Source organism: Pseudonaja textilis, chromosome 3 (assembly GCF_049901715.1).
Source record: "Pseudonaja textilis isolate UNSWEBS1 chromosome 3, rPseTex1.2, whole genome shotgun sequence".
Classification (NCBI taxonomy): domain Eukaryota; kingdom Metazoa; phylum Chordata; class Lepidosauria; order Squamata; family Elapidae; genus Pseudonaja; species Pseudonaja textilis.
This window is the reverse complement of record NC_141992.1, coordinates 119033954-119054753: the sequence shown is the minus strand read 5'-3', so window position 1 is coordinate 119054753 and position 20800 is coordinate 119033954. Positions and strand designations below refer to the sequence as shown.

Here is a 20800-nt window from a genome sequence, read left to right as displayed (position 1 = left end):
AAGCATCTTTGGGACAACCATGGCTTGGATGACTGAGAATCTCCACAGAGTTCTATTTCAATAGTTCACTCATTCTGGTAGAGATGTCCCCTTGTAGTGAAAGGTGACTGTGTTAACTTCTAAAAGCCAAGTCTAGCTATTGTGCACAGCTACATGTGCACATCTCCTTCCTGATGAAGAATAGATCTATGACAATTCACCAGAGCTAATTCGCCATGGCCAACTTCCTGTGGGACAATTCGCCATGGCCAAGTTACTGGGGGACAAGAATTTACACTAATATAAAAAAAATGATAGAATAAAATCATTTAAAAAAGGATTCAAAATGAAGAACAAATTGAAATGTGAATGACAAATAATAATTAAATTATCCTGTGGCAAATTGTTCCATGGTGAATTGGCCATGGTGAGTTGTCCTGTGGAAAATTGGCCACGGCAAGTTTGCTGCAGCGAGTTGTCCCATTCCACGAGGAATACCTTGAGCACAGAAGACAATGCATTCCCCAAAAAGCAAGACAGTAACCCAACAAGGTTGTATAAATAAATGTCTTTAGTCTATTTAACTTATCTAATCATCCCAATGTATGCTTAAGGTTTTTCTAATTTTTTAAAATATTAAAATATTTCTCTGATGAATGCATGAAGTAAAATTGTAAAAACAATTATACATAAGTGACTGCAGAAACCTAGAAAGGGTTCTAGCACTATATTTTTCAATGAAAATGGAAAATATAAATTTTGCTTAGATATAATAATCTTATAGTTTAAACAGATTTATTTTCCTAAAATGCAACATGAATTATCATGCCAAATTTCTCAGTTTCAAAGGCCACCCAATCCCAGAAGAGAAAAGTCAATTATCTAGCTGTGTTTACATAAATTGCCAGGCATGTTATTTATGATACTGTTCTTCTCTACAGAACAAAAGAGGGTGTTCTTGGTTGTGAACTCAGCAGCAAAGAATTATTATAGCCAGCCAGTTTGATCCTTTTCTCCACCCTTGTCTTCTATAGTAAGCCAAAAAAAACCCCTGTGTACTCTCATTAAAAAGGGAGCCTCAGCAAATCTTTTCATAATCAATACTAGATGAAAAAACACAACATGACATTAAGAAAAATTCTAGACAGAGTAGGGTTTACTTGTCCTTACTATACAATGTATTACAGTTCCAGTGTTACCAGCTGCATTCAGTAGGATTTAACATATTTAGTAACCAACACAAAGCTTGAGCTGTTTGCTGAAATTTGCATGCTCTCCCCCCCCCCTAAAAATTAGCTAGCTTGCAAAAACTGAATGATTAGGAGATAAAGACTTTTAGAAAGCATTAAAGATATTATTTCATCTTGCTTTCCAGCTTTTCAAATAATAATATTTTATATGCTTGGCTGAAAGTTAATATTTTGATTACAAACTATCCAAAGGCCAACCCTCCCCCCCGAGAATGAAGAATAACTTAAAGTTCATCCCCCCCACAGTAAACTTCTAGGTCTTTTTTTTTTCATCATTGTATAATAAATTTTAGGGTAAACAATTTGAAAATCTTGGGAATTGCTTCAAGGTGTTCAGAAGACAGTCAATTAAAAATCAAATAGCTACTTAAATGGGAACTGTTAAAACTTATCAAGAGCAGAACAAAGGAATATTCTTGGCCACCAAAGATGGAGCTGAAAGAAAATATTAAATCAACCCTTTCTAGTTAGATGGTAGGGCTTAAAACTTCTTCCTGTCCCATAGAGAAAAAAAATATTTTCAGTTTAAATCTTTCTTCTAGGAGAAGCAGTGACTTTTTAAAAATCAGCTTTATGTTACGAAGACAAGGAGGAAGATGAGGAAAAATCTATACATTAGAAACAGAGCAGAAGTTGCAGCATTAGAAGCACAAACCAGATATGTATAAAAATCGTTTTTGATGATTCTATACAATTTCCTTAGGCAGCCAAATATTCTCAAATACAGGAAGAGATAAATCTTGATTTAGCTTAAAAGGGTAGTGTTATCTGTGGTGACCACTGAAATTGTCTACCCAAACACTTTGGTATGTATAAAGAATTCAGGGGGAAAATCTGTCTTGCATATGCAGCTAGCTTTTACAGAAAAGCAGAAATGCATGCCATTCTTGTCACTTTTTCCTTTTCCAGTGATAGGGCAAACTGAGAGAACAGGCCCCTCCCATTTCTCTGTTGGCGTTTGAGGATAATAAGATTGGTCTAAATCTAATATATATGGCACAATAAGAAACGTTTAGCTTTTCTTCTTGCAATTAACAGGGGGAAAGTGCAGGAAGCTAATATCATTAAGATGTAAATCTGTTGACTTCCTGATCATATCAATAACAAATAACAGCTTGGCAACAAATTGATCATTTACACTCACACTTTTGACTTTGAGATTTCTACAAAAAAATTCTCTTTTTTGAGCATGCATGTAATATAGTGAGCAAGTTAATAAGCTGATTTAAATTATTAGCTATATTTAATTTTCCCATCATGAAAAATTCAGTGGCACCCTATTTTATGATTGGTTTTATTGTTGTGAGCCCCAGAGTTGTGTTTAAGATGGACAGTCATACAAATCTGCTAAAAAATAATCATGTTACATTTATTGAAGGCCTCAGTGAAACAAGCAACAACCCGTAGTTTGTAATCTACAAAAAAGTCATAGTTTGTAATCTACAAAAAAGTTATACAAAGTCTCAGCCTATCTAAACTAAGTAGTCCTAAATTGCACTACATTTTTATAATATCCATCACAGTCCTGTTAAACAGAAGTATGGGTAGAGGAAAAAAGCAGATAACTGGAAAACTTAATTCTCTTACCTTTGTGGTTAAAGATGCCTTCCATTTCCATACTACTTCTAGAATGGGCAATGCAGAGAGAACCACAGGGAACTAGTCCTTCTGCAGCTGGGGATCGGTCAGTAGTCCGTACTAGACACCAGTCAGGTTTATCATGAGGTCTCTCCAGCACTTCTACTGTCTGACCACGACGGATTGTGAGTTCATTGCTGTTGCATGCTGTAAAGTCATGGATGACCACTGTCAGCTCACAACCACCAGATAACTGTAGAAAAAGGAAACAAAACAGAAACCTCAGTGTTCTGGATTGAAGAATTCATCCATATCTACATATCTGGATAATTTTTTTGACCATCTGAAGTGGTTCCATAACAAACTGAACAGCTAGTAACATTAACACAATTCTCACTTTGCATTATATGTGATAGTCCTTACATAATTATTCTTTTTCAGTTCTTATGAGTATGTCTGCCTTCTCAGTGAGAACAGCTATAAGTTTAATAAGAAAAAATATTGAAAAACTGAATTTATTCTTAAATAATTTATATGAAGTTTTACTATTACAAGACATACACAAAGAAATGTCAATATAAATGACTGGCATTAAAAGATCTTTGAATCAGGTTTTTACATTATATTACATATTACATTATATGCAAAAATATTCAGTGATTTTATAATAATTGAAATAGATTTCCCTAGAAAGTTCATGGCACATTATGCCACTACCTAAGTATTCCTCTCGTCATTTAGTAACAAAAATGTATTGAACATTTCTGAAAAGAACACATCTTTTTGGATATATAATCTTGGTTATAAAGCATCACATAATACAATGGAATTACATAATACAATATTCAGAATTTGATTTCACTTCTGAGCTTTGAATAATGCACCATGTGGTCTGGATTAGGAATGTATTACTCTTGACGATTTGCATGACAAAGGGATGCAACCAGTTCATTTTTTGAGGAATAATACTTTTGGTATATCTCTGGTCATCCAGGGCTAAGGTGTATTTTTCTAGTTCATAAGACAATCCTTATACATAAATAAAATAAAAATAAATGTACAGATTAATTTTCCACTTCCTTTCTCTATAATGTATTATAACTTCAGTTAGTCTAGCTGGAATTTCCCCAAAACTTTCCCATGACCACAGACTGTAAAAGCTTGGCTTTCTAATCCTAGTTTTGAAAGGGGGAAGGGGGAGAGGGTAAAGAGAAAAGACAATGCATGTTTCTCATAATGAAGCAAAATAAATCAGCTTCTATCCACCAAGACACAGGCAGGAATTGTTCCCATGTAATATCTTGGGATAATTTCCATTCAAGTTAAGAGATGTGCATTTTCAGAAACATGTTGTCTTCTCCCTTAAGTGTATGAGGGGATACCCTTCTTCATCCACACCCATTCTGTTCTGCTTATATTAGCACTCCATCCATTCAAAATTATGTCAAAAGATAATTTATTTGGGATTGGAAAGGTTAGGCAGGGGGAAAAAAAGCCCCTGGGGCTTTTAAAAATGATTTATTTTTATATTACTTCCCTTAGATTGGACTCAGAAACAATTGAAAACAGCTGTATTCCTGAAGCAGTCTGAGAAAGGGGCTTTTTTGATTTAGAGTCTGACCACAAAACAACAAGACAATATAATATGCAAGGAAAGAATGCAGCAAATAGAAAATTTCTGTTTGAATCATCCGAATAGATAATACAAAATTGGCCTTCTTAGTGTAGATGCTAATTGAAATAGCAAAAAACGTAGTGATGTTCACATTAGAAGAGTGCCTTTTTAGTAACAAATAATGAGATATAACTAGAAGAAAGAAGGGAGGGATATAGGAAGGAAGATTGGAAATAAGAAGTGAATGGCTAATGGGAGAGGGAGGACTATAATTTAATAATGAAGTTCTTACTTTGTGTACACTTAATTGTAAAATTTCTCAGTACAGCAATTTCAAACTGCAAACTGGGAAGATCTCATCTGAGAAATGCTCCTAACAAATTTTCCAATCCTCCAAACCTCAATAAAGCTATAAATTTCAATCAGAAGACAACACATACTCTAAATTCTGCCTATGCTATTGGTTTCTCTGTGGGAAACCCATATTCCATTTTCATCCCTATTATTCAAACATCATGATACTCCATCGGATCCTGGTCAAGATGAAGTACAGTTAAGTGGTATCCATCTGCACACAGTTGCCATTTTCCTCAAATATATGATATTTTCTCAGGAGGAATTTTCAGATATTACAAATAAGAAGCATTCAGCCCCCCTCGATCAATTTTACTCCAGCAATTTTCTTTTTTCTTCAGTCATTCACTTTTACTACAAACATATGAAGTGAAGTCTTTCTTAATACAACTGTAGTCATATTGGTTTCCATAAGTCAGGAAGCATTATTAGAATTCTGGATCACATGGAAAACAACAGAAGTGCAGTTGTATCTTGGAAGGCTTCCCTGATGCTGTCAACTACACTCAACATGAACATCTGCAGGGACTAATGAGGTTAGTAAACATCACAAAACATTAAGATGGTGCAGACTGATCAAGCTGTTACTGGTTGCATTCAAAATGCTTGGGTAGGATCTGTGTGTCTGATGCATATAACAAAGACACTTGTAAGGAAATGTTCTAAAAATGAATAGCAAAGCAAGACTAATGTGGCCTTATGGACTTCTCCAAACTTTCATTTAAAGTGCAGAAGTTATGAATCTTCCCTCTAAAGTTTTGTTCCAAGGTTGTTAAGGCAGAAAAGAGAAATTTGTTTCTTTAAATAGAGGCTAAATTTATTTCCTCAATATAGAAATGTTTCCAGCTGCTACAACTACAAACAAACAAACAGCCCCGGGGATTCTTAATAACTTCTTTACTCATTTAAAATATGTAAACAAGCCAAGAAACTTCACTCAGGTTTTATATGACTTTTAAAAAACATTTGAAAATCTAATTTCTAAGTAAAATAAGGAAAATCTAAGCAAAATAAAGGAGCAGAAAGTATTACTGGAAATCATACGCTTTTCTTTAAGTAACAGAATTACCAATTAATGAACATGAATCATGATCTCACATTGTTTGATAAATCACAGCTTCTTTCACATTAATGTATCAGATGAAGAAGAGTTGACAATTGGCTTTTAATATTATCTACAAGCTTAAACTGAGGCTTGCTGTCTATATTGCCAGCGACATAAGCTTTTTCAATATAAGAAATTTAACTCATTTTTCTCTTAGCTAGATAATTAAAAAAAATACCAAAGAGCACCAAGAAGCCCCAATTAAGGAGCGGCCTATCTAAATTTGATCTTCATTTTTATTTACATAAAATTCTTAATAGAATTACAACTATCTGCATAGAAATAGAAACCCTTCCATACTACCACCTCTTACAATACTAGACAACACAATATCAACAGTAGAGACCTTCAAATTTCTAGGTTCTATCATACCACAAGACCTAAAATGGACAGCTAACATCAAAAACATCATCAAAAAAGCACAACGAAGAATGTTCTTTCTGTGCCAACTCAGAAAGCTCAAACTGTCCAAGGAGCTGCTGATACAGTTCTACAGAGAAATTATTGAGTCTGTCATCTGCACCTCTATAATTGTCTGGTTTGGTTCTGCAACCCAACAAGACAGACACAGACTTCAGAGGACAATTAGGACTGCAGAAAAAACAATTACTACCAACCTGCCTTCCATTGAGGACCCGTATACTGCACGTCAAAAAGAGAGCTGTGAAAATGTTTACAGACCCCTCACATCCTGGACATAAACTGTTTCAACTCCTACCCTCAAAATGTCGCTGTAGAGCACTGCACATCAGAACAACTAGACACAAGAACAGTTTTTTCCCAAATGCCATCACTCAGCTAAACAAATAATTCCCTCAACACTGTCCAACTATTTACAAAGTCTGCACTACTGTTACTATTAACCTTCTCATCACTCCTTATCACCCATCCCCCCTCCCACTTAATGACTGTATGACTGTAACTTTGTCGCTTGTATCTTTACGATCTATATTGACTGTTTCCTAGTATGATTTGATTGCTTATTGTACCCTATGACTATTATTAATTGTTGTACCTTATGATTCTTGACTCTTGATGAATGTTATCTTTTCTTTTATGTACAATGACAGCATTTGCACCAAGACAAATTCCTTGTGTGTCCAATCACACTTGGCCAATAAAGAATTCTATTATATTCTGTATAGAATATGGATGTTTTTAATCTTGGCATGTCTTATTAGGGATGTAAATCTATCTCTGGTCATTTAATAGAAATTGTTTTAATAGAAATGTTAAAAGCATAAATTAATCAACCCAGTACTCTGTACCAGGTCAAAATACCAAAAGCCATTATGTGGTTGTTAACTATGATAGAAGAATTTTAAAGTTTTGCTAGTTGTACGTGCACTTAAGGACTCTTAAACAGCATCCTCTAAGATCAAAAAGCTATGTCGAGCAAGAAATGTTTCCCTTCATGAAAGTTTTTGGAAGGGTAACATTAGGCCAAAGGGGCAAAGTCAGATGCATCTTCAGTAATTTGCTTTTCAAATGAGAAGGCAGACTAAAGAAGAAAACCTCTCTATCAGAGCAGGGACATGCTCCGCTCCGCTCTCTATTTTATTTCACATAAACTAACTAACTAACTAACGAACTAACTAACTAACCAACCAACTCTCTCTCTCTCTCAACTGATGGGGAAACAACCCCTTCTTTCTCTGTAATTGTACAAATGCCTCTTTAAGCATATAGATGTTTTTCATCTATGTGAATGCGTTGCACAAACTGAAAGAATCTAATTTTCATAGCTGAAGCTAAAGGAACACGAGCATTAATAGCTTAGCACTATTGACCATCTGGAAGACATATACAACCAGCTCTGAATTTATTGGAGATCAGAGGATATAAAAATGAAGATAAAATCCAATTCTTAAATAAGCTTCACGTTTCTAATTTCTAGGTCCTGGAGACTCATTTATGCTCACTGGGAGAAAAAAAAGGTATACATCCTTTCATTGTAGCTTGTGCTAAATAACAAAGGAAATAATCAAATCATTATCTTTGGCTTACCTTATCACTATCCAATGTATTTTGGGAGGTTCGTGATGCAATTGATATAGTATCAGGTTGACTGCTCCCCTCTCCTTGACTATCCAGATCTTCTCCATCTCTGCAAGCATAGGATGTTGTATGTCTCTTACAGAAATTTGTTAACTCAATTTTTTAATAATGATCATCTTATATACTGAAATAACTTGATATTTCAATTCAGTACAAAATAGTGCAGAATGTATTCTTCTGCTCATTAATTCCTGAACAAACACTATTACAGCTAAATATAACAAGTATTAAAGATGTACAGTACTAACTGATCAGTCACCTTATGTTCTATGAATCTGTCCAATTTCTTGATGAAATCTCCCTGAATTAATATCTCATGTGATTGCAAATCCTAGTTTATCTCTGTATCTTTTAATTATTTTGAGTCTCATACCAGGATATGCTACTGGGTTCTAATATTTTGAGAGAGTGTAAAAAACATATTTCCATCTATCTTTTCTTCATTGTAGTATTACACCTTGTGTTTATATCTACCAGTATTTCATAGTTAATACTTTATTTGATATGCACTTAATTCTCAGGACCATACAGATATTTTATTAAGGACTTCTTCCTTCCAGACTTTTTTTAAGAAGTTCAAAGTACTATAATTCTTACAGACACATTGTTCCATTTGCTCCATTCCTATTAGCATTTAACCTTTTTTGTTGCAATTTTGTACATTATACAGTAAACTTTCTAAGCAGAGTAATTTATCATTCAAATTTGATATACATGCCTATATTTAAAGTTCTAATCCACCTATATGTTTTTAATATATTGCAACTTAGCAGCAGCATCCAGAATGCTGTGTTGCACAGAATGTACTCCCCCACCCCCCACAATAGTGTAGCCACTCTGTTAAGATGGATCTCACACAAGATGAGAACCATTTCCTGTAATAGAGTGGACTTCTACTAACCTTCTTCCCTTTTGTTTTGTGGTTGGTGCAGTTTTAGGAATGTGAATAGGCTCTTTTAAGGCCCCTTTGAGATGAATTGTTCTTTCCTGTATTACTTCTCTGATATGTTTGATCCAGTCTTGTTTGTTCTCAATGCTGGAAGCCTTGAAGATAAAGAATATTTTGTTCTAGTATATTGTTAAGAATAAACTTTTGAAAAGTCATGCTCACAACTTAACAGAATGTATTAAACAAGAATGATACAAAGCACTGGTAGAAATATGTTTGCTCTTTAGTTCTGAAAAATCAATATCTCTTTCGCTATTATTTATTGTTTTTAAGATAAGACTTACTTCCTGCATTTTACATCCCTGATCTATATACAAATCTCTAGGGATCATGACAGCAAGACAGGAACATATAATATAATATACGACTTATTAGAGGCATCAGAAAATCCTATTTAAAATTTACACACAGGTATTTCCAGTTTGGCACATTTACTTCCACAAATTTGTGTGAGTTGCTGGGATGACATCCTATTCAAAAGAAGTGTCATGTCTTGTTTGCAACTTTGGTCTTCAAGACATGAATGCTACTTTGAATTTGGGGTATTATGAGTCATATGTCTGTTTTAAAATGATATTCTATTATAGATAGTCTTTGACTTATGGCCACAACTGAACCCAAAATTTCAGTTGCTAAGCAAGTCAGTTGTTAAGTGAGTTTTGTGCCATTTTATGACCTTTCTTGCTGTAACTGTTAAGTGAGTCACTGCAGTTGTTAAGTTAGTAACATGGTTGTTGTTAAGTGAATATGGCTCCCCTATTGATTTTGCTTGTCAAAAGTGATCGCAAGATCCAAGGGACACTGCAACAGTCATAAAAACATGGCTGTTGCCAAGAGCACAAATTTTGATCACATGACAATGGAGACACTGCAATTATTATAAGTGTGAAAAATGGTCAGAGGGCACATTTTTCAGTGCCACTGTAACTTTGAGCATTCTGAGATTGTAGGCCATAAATAGTTTTGAGCATTCTGAGATTGTACCATTAATATTCAGTTTTAAAATGGACAATTTTCAGTGCCACTTTCTTTGTTTATGCCTTCAAAATAGCCTCCAAATTAAGACAAAAACATTAATGCTCATGTCAAAATGTTGAACTGCCTCAGAGGTTGCCCACTCTGTTTAGCAGTATGAATACCAATTACCTTTAGCACAATTTTATTGTCTGAAGTAGGAGTTCTTCCAACCCACAGTGCAAATTTACAGGGATCACCTTCTACATGCTCTGTGACACCCAACTCAGAAGTCTGAAAATTAAAGGAAGAAGGATTAGCTGTTAGTTGTGGGAAAAAATTTGTAAAACAAAAACACATTTAATGGGTTTTAAAAATCAATTACCTCTTAATCATCAAAATGTTTCAGCAAAAGTCAAAGTACATAATAAGCAGTTGTGTGGTAATAAGCGGTTATTATTTCCTGGCTGGCTTATATGATTCAAAAGAATAACTTCATCTGTATTTCAAATCCTGAATTAGGGTCAACCATATTTCACTGTATTAATCAAAAGCTTTCATGCAAATTGGAATGATTGTCAATATGTACCCTTCAAATATTCTTTTTACTGCTTCATGATTAAAGAGTAATGCTACAATATGTCTCTTTGCTTAAGAGAATGTTTTTCAAAATATTTCAGAATCTATTCCTTGGTGTCCAAAAGAGCTACCAGTTATGTAAAAGGTGATATGTTCAATAATATGCTTATAACTTAACAAACTGAAGATCTTTTAAGAAAAATCTGAGACCAATTTACTCCATTTTCCAACATCTGAGCGTACTGCAAGTTGTTAGAAACTAGGTTTGGCTTTGTTTTTTTCCAGTGTAATAGTAACTTACAAACAACTTGCTCTTGTAGATGTATTTACTTCTTCCACTAGAGTCTTTCACTTCTTTACTGAAGACAAGTGACATCTCAAAAAGAAAGAGATGTCTTTCACGCCCTTTCCGGATGAGAGTTTTTGGATCCCACACTTGGAAGGATTCCTGAAGGATGAGTTCTCCCTGAGATTCAATGTTCTCATCAAAACCTAGGAAACAAGTTGGAAGAATTCAAGGAAAGAAGAAAAGGAGAAAGAGACATGGGTGTGTGATAAAACTAGTTCATTTTCTTATAGTTTTTTTTTAAATCACTCTTTCAGGAAGAACTTAGAAGTGTAGGTCTTGGAAGTTGTTCTTTAGTAAATATATGTAAGGTTTACATCGACGATAATTCCTTTAGAGATTTGGCTGTCATGAAGGGGAACTATATACAGTATATAAATATTTGTAGTTTAAGCTGCACAGAGACTGCAAACAAGTAAACGTCACTTACTGACCATTCATTCAGCAATAATTCAAAATTATGAAAGTGTTGGAAAATTAACTTTACAGCCCATTTATGACCTTTGCAGGATCAATCTCAGTCAAGTGATCACCATAACAGTCGGGACAGGTTTTCTTTTTTTCCCTTGCAGAGTGGACAGATTGGAAAGAAAGCAGTTGCAAGAAAGTAAGCTGTTTGCTCTTCTATACATCAAAAGCAATGTAATTATACTGGCAAGCACAGGCGAACTGTTAACAGCTTATAGTATTCTCTTGAAATCTCTTTCTCTCCAATTTCTCCATTCTGCAGGGAGAGGGAAGGAAAAAAGCAAGTGATCTCTGCAGATCACCTCTCCTTTGCCTAACTCTTTCCCTTCTTTGCAGAGCAGAGAGATTGGAGAGAAAACCATTTCAAAAGAGTAGGTTGTTTGTGTATTGTGCCCACAATTCCCAGCCCTGGGCTGCAGTGAAATTGCATTGTTTTCAATATGTTTAAGACAGTAAGTGGGTATTCAAGCATTCCAAAGGATGGGGGAACAATTAGAAAGCAAACAAAAACTGAAAGTGTGAAACTGAGTAGTCATGACTTTTTCTACCTGGAAAGCACAAGTATGATCACATAATTTCCCATTTAGCAATCACTTTGTTTGACAGTGGTGTTGCCAGTCCCAATTAGGATCATTAAGTGAGGACCACCAAAACATTTTATAAGATTTAGTAGCAAAGTGTAAGGATTCCTTGGGAGATAAATTGCCTTGGAAAGAACTGTGTTTACAATTACAAAATTGTAAAACTATTCTTCCATTTAATTTGCAATTATAATAACATTTAATTACTTAGTATTTTTAGCACTTAGACTTATATACCATTCCCCAGTGCTTTATAGTGCTTTCTAAGTGGTTTACAGGGTCAGCATATTGCCCCCAATAATCTGGGTCCCCATTTTACCAACCTCAGAAGTATGGAAGGCTGAGTCAACCTTGAGCTGGTCAGGATCAAAGGAATCAAACTCATTGCAGTGTGAGCAGAGTTAGCCTGCAATGCTGCATTCTAACCACAATACCACCATGGCTCTCTAATTAGTTACCTATTAGATACTAACATATTGACATTTAAGCAATATTTATTGTTAGGAATGTAAGTCACCTAACAGCTATTTGGGTTGGAAATATATAAACCAGGATAGACATTTTAATACTGTCTCTTTAAGAGAATCCTAAAAGTGTAATTGGGTGTGGTTTCTCAAATGGCCATAAGATGGAGCCAGAAACCTGGGATATCGTAGTCTTAGTCTCAGAAGAGAGTGTGTCTCAGTGAGTCTTTTTCCTTCTGTTGGAGAGTTTTGCCGTTCCTTCTACTTGACTGTTATTCATGGATTTGATGTAAGTCTGATACTGAACTGTTTTTGACACTGAACTTCATTATTGGATTATCCCTGGACTGAAAACTGACTGATTTAACCTATGAATGACTTTGGACTGCTTATCTTGAACTTTGCTTAAAAGTTTCTGGAAGTAAAAACCTACATTTACTGTACAGTGTATCTGTGTGCTGTGTGTGTATTATTCAAACACTTCTCTCCAATACATCTCCCTGTATGCGGTCATTCTCCTAGAGGGGAATTACCTCAACATTTATATATTGGAAAACTAATGAAGTTAGGAAAGTTTTTCTTTACTAATTAAGTTTTTAAAAAAGCAATGTGGTATTTTTTGTTACTTTAAAACAGATAATGAACTAAGCAGCAGCCTAATCCAAGAGATGTGCAATTAAATCTTATGATATATTTCTCAGATCACATAAAACTTTTTCCCAAGAAAAATACTTTCTCTGGTTTTTGTACTATTTTCTAGATGAAATCTTAAAAAGAACTAGTACTTGATAATTTTTAGATCTGTCCAAACAGAAAGGCTATTAATATTCTTCTCTTTAATACATTTTAGAATGAATTGGTTTTCTATCAAAAATGTTTTCAAACAATCAAAAATTACTTTGTTTCAACTTTTTATGTGTACAGTTCAAAACTCTATGTATATTGTTCAAAACTCTGTTAATTATGCTCTTAAAACAGGAAACATGGCATTATGTATGAAGCAGCCCTAATGACATTTTTTTACTGTACAGTAGTCATTTGAAAATTGTATGTTGTCTTCATCAAAGCTGCCAATCATTATAAAGATCTTGGGAAATCTCCATTAATAAATGTTAAATGTGCATTATGACAGCACTGATTTATTAAAGCTACATAACAAGAATTTTATTTAAAATAAGGAGGCAACCAGTATAAAAATCTGCATTAACTAGATTTAGCGAGATTTCAAAACACTAAAACATAATACTGACAAAAAAGAATTTTACATTTATATCATGATTAGTTATGCTTCCCCAAGCAGAATATATGTTTTGAGAAATAACAAATACTTCTTTTTAATGATCAGCATAATCAAACTAAAAAAAAATCAGTCAACTAAAAAACAACAAATGGATTATGAGATTTAGAAATTAGTTTCTAAAATGGAATGCTTTGATTTATCACATCAACTTGTCTGCTACACAAATGTTCAGCATCATTTGTTTGAAAGATTGATTATGAAAGAGAAATATTAAAATATTCCATGTAGTCTACCCACATATTTCTTGACAAGGTGACTACTAATCTTATCTTATTCTGTTTAATGTACAATGTGACAAACTTTTATTTATAGTTGGAGGTTCCAACAGAAACATGCCCCCAAAAGTGAAACTCCGTGATAGAAAATATTAACATTATATTGCCTAATATATATGAGAATCTATTGGGATGTTATAGTATGGTAGTCCTCAATGTATCACCACAATTGAACCCAACATTTCTGTTGCTAACTGAGACATTTGTTAAGTGAGTTTTGTTCCATTTTACGACCTTTCTTGCCTCAGTTGTTAAGTTAACAACATGGCTGTTAAGTGAATCTGACTTCCCAATTGACTTTGCTTGTCAGAAGGTCACAAAAGCTGATCCCATGACCCTGGGACACTGTAACCATCATAAATATCACAGGGATCACAGGGATGCTGAAATTGTCGCAAAGTCACTTTTTTCAGTGCTGTTGTAACTTTGAACAATCACTAAACAAACTGTTTTAAGTTGAGGATTACCTGTACCCTTTCTGTTAAAAACATTTTAAATTTTTTTAAATGTAATACGCTGTTCATTAATTTATGTGACGGTATAAGTAATATAACATTTCATTGTCTAACCAGCTTTCCAAGAGGCAATTAAATATTGAATTAAAGCTTTTTAAAAAAAATTGAAAACATATAATGCTCTTTCAAAAGGCAATCAAATGACAAAAAATATTTAGAGTTGAATCAAGATTAGAATGGCTAATCTTTTACTATTGCTTTTCTGATGAGTGACAAATGCATAAGTTTGCAGATCTACATATTTTCTGCTCTGCCCAAACAGGACTCTTCAAATCTATTTCATATTTCATTTAGACACAATTTGGTGGAAGTTCTAAAAGTAGTGTTGTCCAAATTCAGGTGACTTTAGAGCGGATTTGCTGCTAATAGCTTTACCACAGAAAAATTCAATACAAGAGGTTGACTAGTTGCATTCTTCTCCATTGATAAAAAAAATGTTAAAAAACATTAGCCATAACTAAATGATTTGGTTTCAAATACTTGTTAACACAACATCATTATAAGCAAGTACCCTGGAGTTAGTTTTTTCATTATAGAACAATCATAATTCTAAGGTTACAGGAGAGAAAAAAACTTTCAGAAGATTCATCAGAAGATTAAAACGTGATTTTATATAAACCTACTTTAAACAAGCATTTGATAATTTCTTAGAATACACAGAAAAGAAATAATCATGACTCTTACCTTCCAGCATACTGAGATGCATGGCATCATTGGCTCGCTTGGGCACACTAAGCATAACTTCTAAGCCATCTTTAATCTCACCTTTACCCTCTTCACAGCAGGTGAGTAGCTCCTGCAAAGGTATCACATTACTATTCAATCTTTATTTCCGTTAAATCTTATCTACCCAGAATATGTCATTTGCAGTCTTTAAATAGATGCCAATATTCTAACTTGAGATGTTTAGGATACAGGTGTTTGTTTCCAACTACAGTGATACCAGAAGATCAAAGTGGGCATTGTGACCACATGGCACAAATTCTGCTCTTTCATACTTGTACTGTGACATCACACAAAGAAACATGAGGGGTGGGGTTTATATCATAGTGAACACTTAATTTTCTGATCTATCTTGTATATGTCTGTATTTCAGAGAAATTGTGGGAGGGTTGAAGTCATTAGCCAAATCACAATTTATTCCTCTGAAGTCTTGAATGCATCTTCAGAGTGCCCTCATAAAATGGATGCTACCCAAGAAAGGAAACACCCATTTGCAAGTAACAAAACTGGCAATATTGTACCGATCTTCTTTAGCTTAATGATGCTTTCTGCCATATCATTTATTTTTTTCTTCTTCTTCATGGGCAGACTAATATACAGAACTTATAGGGAAAGACACATTTATTTTCTGAGAATGCCTATAAAAGCTAAATCAATCTTTAAAAAAAACAGAAATTATGTTACAGGTTAGTGCTTTATTCTAGTGCATTATTATCTCCCAGTGTCACTGTTCCAATTTGCCAAAACCAAGAAACAGAAATAAAAGATTCAATTAATTGTTTTTAATTCTGGCAGGCCTGGAAACATTGGCACATATCAACCAAAACAAAGGCAGCAATAACCGTTGCTGCTTCCCCACCTATTTAACTTCTCCCCCTGCATTAGCCTGCCCCACCCATATGGCTGTTGTACTTCTAGAGAGGCCTGAGAGGCCTGGAATCTTTCTGTTGGGCCTAGTTCTTTCTTCTGCTGCCGGCCTGCTCTCCAGATGATTGTCAGCTGGCTGCTTCTTCATTGTCCACCTCCCAGGCTGTGAGTCTACTGTTTTTCATTATCCCTGTTATCCTTCCCCCCGAATGGCAACCCCGAAACGGTCCGCTGGAGGCTCGCCATTTCGGAGGTTGATACCCAGACACTTGGGAAATAATATAGGATTTGAACTAAATATAATTTTTTTTTAAAAAAAGAACATTTCCTGAGACAAGCCAGACAACCCTGCTGGCTTTTTACAAGGCATTGAAAACCTGGCTTTGCAAGCCTAATAAACATAATTAAAGGAGACTTAACAGATGGTAGAAGGTCCATATGAATAAGCAATGAAGACTCAAGCACCCTGTATATTATTGGAGCTATGTACAAAATGATATAAAACAGGAGTGTCAAACTCGCAGTGTCATGGTAGCATCACGTGACGTATCATGACTTTCCCCCCCCTTTGCTAAACTGGGCATGGGTAGGGCCAGCGTGTGATGCATCTGGCATGTGGGCTGTGAGTTTGACAGCTCTGGTGTAAAAGATAGGACAAACCAAAGCAAAGTTACCAAGGTTGAAAAACAATGTGCCAAAGCGTTCTGCATAGTAGCTAGTAGTAGGCTGAAATGTATTTGATTAAGGCTGGTATGAACTGTTAACTCTCATATTCCAGTTTATTATATAACTGTAAGCCAGATGCCTCAAACTTGGTAACTTTAAGATTTGTGGATTTGCACTTCCAGAATTCCTTGATTAGCCATGCTGGCTGGGGAATTCTGGGAACTGAAGTCTTAAAGTTGGCAAGTTTGAAGATCTCTGCCGTAAGCCATCTCCATGGCTTTACTTCAGTATTTAAGAAGTCAATGTACAGGAAAACAGCACTCAGTCTTTTCATTTAACAAATGCCAATGGCATTCCTTTTTTTTTTTTTACTGTATTCCAATAAAAATTATAGCAACCCATTTCCAAATGTCAAGATATTGCTTTATTCTTTTATGAGATGAATTAATTACATTTAATACAAGGAAGTTTTCTGAATATCACTAACATTTTGTACATAGCTCTCTCAATATACAGATTGTTGAGTTTCCCCTGCTTAATCAAATGCACCTTCTACCATCTGTTAAGCCTCCTTTAATTACTTTTAATAGGCTTTTTGGTCCATTGACAGTACATTGTAATGTGCAGAAACACTGGTTTGTGATGCACAAAGTCATTTTTTTTGCCCGCTACACACTTGAGTGAAAAGGAAAGATAGGCAACATTTTAAATTAAATTAAATATAGAGGGAAATGGAAATAAGGGAAACTACTAATAAGAATTGATTCATGAAATTTAAGAGTGTGTAGGCACAGAAGATACATATTCATTTTAAAATGTTTTTCTTTAGCTTCTTGATCTTACATAGTTAGGGTTGGGGGCTATGCAGCCTACTTACATAAAGCCAAAACATATAAAAAGGAAGCCAAGGACTTAGGCCAAAACACAAATAAAAAAAGACCTTAAAGTCTTTGCCATTCACACCATGATCGTATCTATAGATGGGCTGCTTCTGAAAGTTGATGTGACTGGGAAAGAATATTATGATTAAGTTTCTAACTGTTACTCAGGATATGACTGAGAAACGACCAAAAACTCAAATAGGATAGTTTGAAACAGTGGTTTAAAACAGCTTTTGCCTACAATCTGGGTAAAAAGACAGTTCCAAATGCAGTGTTTTGTAGTAGTAGACCCTCAAGGACATCAATAATGGTCACCAGGTTTCTTACTCTCAAAAAGACTGTAATCGGCATCAGCTGGAGAAGGGCAAAGACTGCCCAGGCCACCAGCTGCTGATACAGAAGGCATGCATCAAGGAGAAATCCTATACAACCCTATTGAAAGCCAGCAAAGGGGCTACTGTTGTATATAAACAATTCTGGACAAGTAGCAATTCCATCTTGTTAAAATTCAATTTAAATTTGTTTCATCCCATCCAGGTCCTTACTGCCATCAAACACTGTAGTATATAAGAATATCCACTGCATTGCCTTTATCATTAACATAGTGATGATAACTCATTCCAAAATGATAAATGACCTCACCCTAATATTTCATGTAAATGATATACAAGATAGAAAGAACCTAGATCCTGAGGCACCTACTATAACAGTGGCCAAAGATTCAATCCATCACCCCTTATTACTACTGATTGAGACCATCTGCTTAGATAGGAGTAGAATTAGTGTCCTCCACTACCAAGTCTCACAAATAGTTCACAAGGATACCATAATCTATGTATCAAATGCCACTGAAAGATCCAAACTGAACAAGATTTTTCTCAGATTTAGGTCTCATCACCAAAAGCAACTACTGTAATACAGTTTCAGTCCCATGGCTGGGTTGAACTGCGGTGAAAACCTCATTTTATCCTATTCTAGTTAACCATATATTGTAATCTTATTCTTCCCTTTTTAAATTCCAGTCAAGTTTAAAAAGACTTCAGATAAGATCAAGTGGCAGTACCATTAAAAAAAAGTAATCCTTCCTCATTCAGCTTGGTTACAAATAGGCTATGGCCTGTAGTGGGCCGCAGCCTACAGGTTGGGAGCACCTGTCTGCCTTAAAGGAATTATTTGTTGAGTCGCCATGGGCAAATAGGTGGCAATATAAATTCAATAAAACAATAAAATAAAATATGGAAAAAAATGAAAGATAACCTCAACTTCTGGTGAGAGTTGGTGATATCTAATGCTGTATCCTGTTGGAACTGAACCTGATTTTATTTGTGATTTCTAAACCACCATTTGGAAGAATCTGGTAAGATTACTTTATACACCTGGTAGTATATTTCTCGTGGAATCCCCATTCACCTGAGTGGTGGGTACGTATGCGCTCCTGCTTCTTGCACAAAACCATCCCCTCTTCTTCCCCCTGCCCCCATGCCGGGCTGTCAACTCGGAAAGGTTGGTGAATGGTGCTTTAAGGTACTTTTTATACCAAACTAGGTCAGCATAATGTATTTGGGGTCACTCATAAAGAATTTTTTAATTTGGCTGTGGCCCAATAGAACCGTATTTTTTAAAAATCATATTTTCAGTGTAAAAAATGTACCCAGCTACACAAATGAAGGCCACATTGATACTCACCTTTAGAAGGAGTTGGTATTTTGTTATCCGTTGAACTGGTTTGATAAGGTAAGATGAGATTGAATTGGCTAAGCCATGCCGCTGTTGTATTTCCTGCAGTACAGTTAAACATTTGACATCCAAATATAAATTAACTTATAAAATTTGCAGATAATTTTTTCATTATGAAAACTGAGAGGAAGTCCTAAATCCATGCTCCCTCATCAATTAGCGTATGTATATTTATGCTTCACCTATACATTAAAAACTGTGAAAGCCATTTCACCACTAGCCATGCCAGCCAGGCCTCTAAGGAATTCTAGCTCAGCAACATCTGAAATCATAGATTTACTCAAGTTATTAACTTTTATTGAATATTTATTAAGAACCCAGTTTAGTCCAATCGTGTTTATGCACATGTATAAACTTCTTCCATCATATTTTGTTAATATGAGAATGCCATTTATTAGTATATCAAAAACATAGTTTACGCCAGCATGCTGTGAAAGATTAACGAAACAAAAAACATCAATACCACTACACAGACTATTCAAGCTGTCACTTTTATTATATTTTGTTAAATGAATAGCATAATTATGATTGGTGTACTTGCTCCAATTTCTATCAGTGTGAAGAATCCTGCTTTATGTTCTAACAATTTGATTATGCTTTTCTTTTTGATTGTTGTGTTATCTAGCATTTTGAAATAAATTGCTCTGAGGGAAAATCACTTCCCCATTTCATTTGGCTTCTCTACTTTAAAGCAACCTTTCTGAAATACAATGATAGTAGCAAAATTCTTCTATTTATATTTAATTGCTTTTAATAGTTGTTCATATTAGTTTTTAACTGTTTTGTTGTGTGCTGCTTACAGTCATGTTTCTGAGAGGGTGGCTATTGTTGAATACTCTGATATATAAAAATATTTTAATTGCTGTTCAGACTTCATTCTGAATTCTATAAATAGCATTTTAGGATATTGCAAGAGAAATATTTCATTCATAGGAGTTCTGAATGTGTCTTTAATAAGGATAGGTATAAAACTGGGTGGATTAGTGCTGGACTAAGAAAGATATATACCAATATAAGAACTGCTTATTGATTTAAAGATATTTCTTAAAACAGGCCTTTCAAATCCAATAAAAGGAATTATAGTTATAAACTTCTCCCCCTCCATTACTTTTTAAAGATTTACAAAACACAATGTATTACATTATTGGTTTCATTCCTTGTCAGTAACTGACAGTTGGCAGTCTTACCTTACATCTTTCACTGTGCCTTTTCTTTTTTGAAAGGAAAAAAAAAAGTCCTGGAAACAGGCTTTCAAAACTAAATTCTTCCTGGGGCATATCAATATACACCTACCTTTTAATAGGAACAGGCAAATGAAGAACATAAACAAATATACTGGACAGCCAAGCTGACCTGAGGTCATTGGAATAAAACCCAGATCATTCTGATGTCATCATGATGTCACAAATAGTATGATGTTCCAGTTTTAGCATAGTGAGTGTTAAGAACTAAAATGAAACTAAATCCTGCCAAGAGTAATCTTTGTTCACTGTGATGAGAAGATCTGTAGCATATTCTTTGAATAGGGTTCAAAATTTCATCCATGTCCTTTCAAA

General features: G+C 34.7%; 1 protein-coding gene across 2 annotated transcripts in view; it reads right to left on the bottom strand.

Moving 5' to 3' along the window:
- TRIO (trio Rho guanine nucleotide exchange factor) overlaps positions 1 to 20800 on the bottom strand; it is a 253223-nt gene that overhangs the window by 63326 nt on the left and 169097 nt on the right. For both annotated transcript variants that reach the window (XM_026701043.2, XM_087930714.1), the window contains 7 exons: positions 19194 to 19286; positions 15055 to 15166; positions 10723 to 10913; positions 10035 to 10136; positions 8841 to 8983; positions 7889 to 7988; positions 2817 to 3060 (listed from right to left, as the gene is read on the bottom strand). In XM_026701043.2, coding sequence (XP_026556828.1) covers positions 2817 to 3060; positions 7889 to 7988; positions 8841 to 8983; positions 10035 to 10136; positions 10723 to 10913; positions 15055 to 15166; positions 19194 to 19286 — 985 coding nt within the window. The remainder of the gene's footprint in view (positions 1 to 2816; positions 3061 to 7888; positions 7989 to 8840; positions 8984 to 10034; positions 10137 to 10722; positions 10914 to 15054; positions 15167 to 19193; positions 19287 to 20800) is intronic.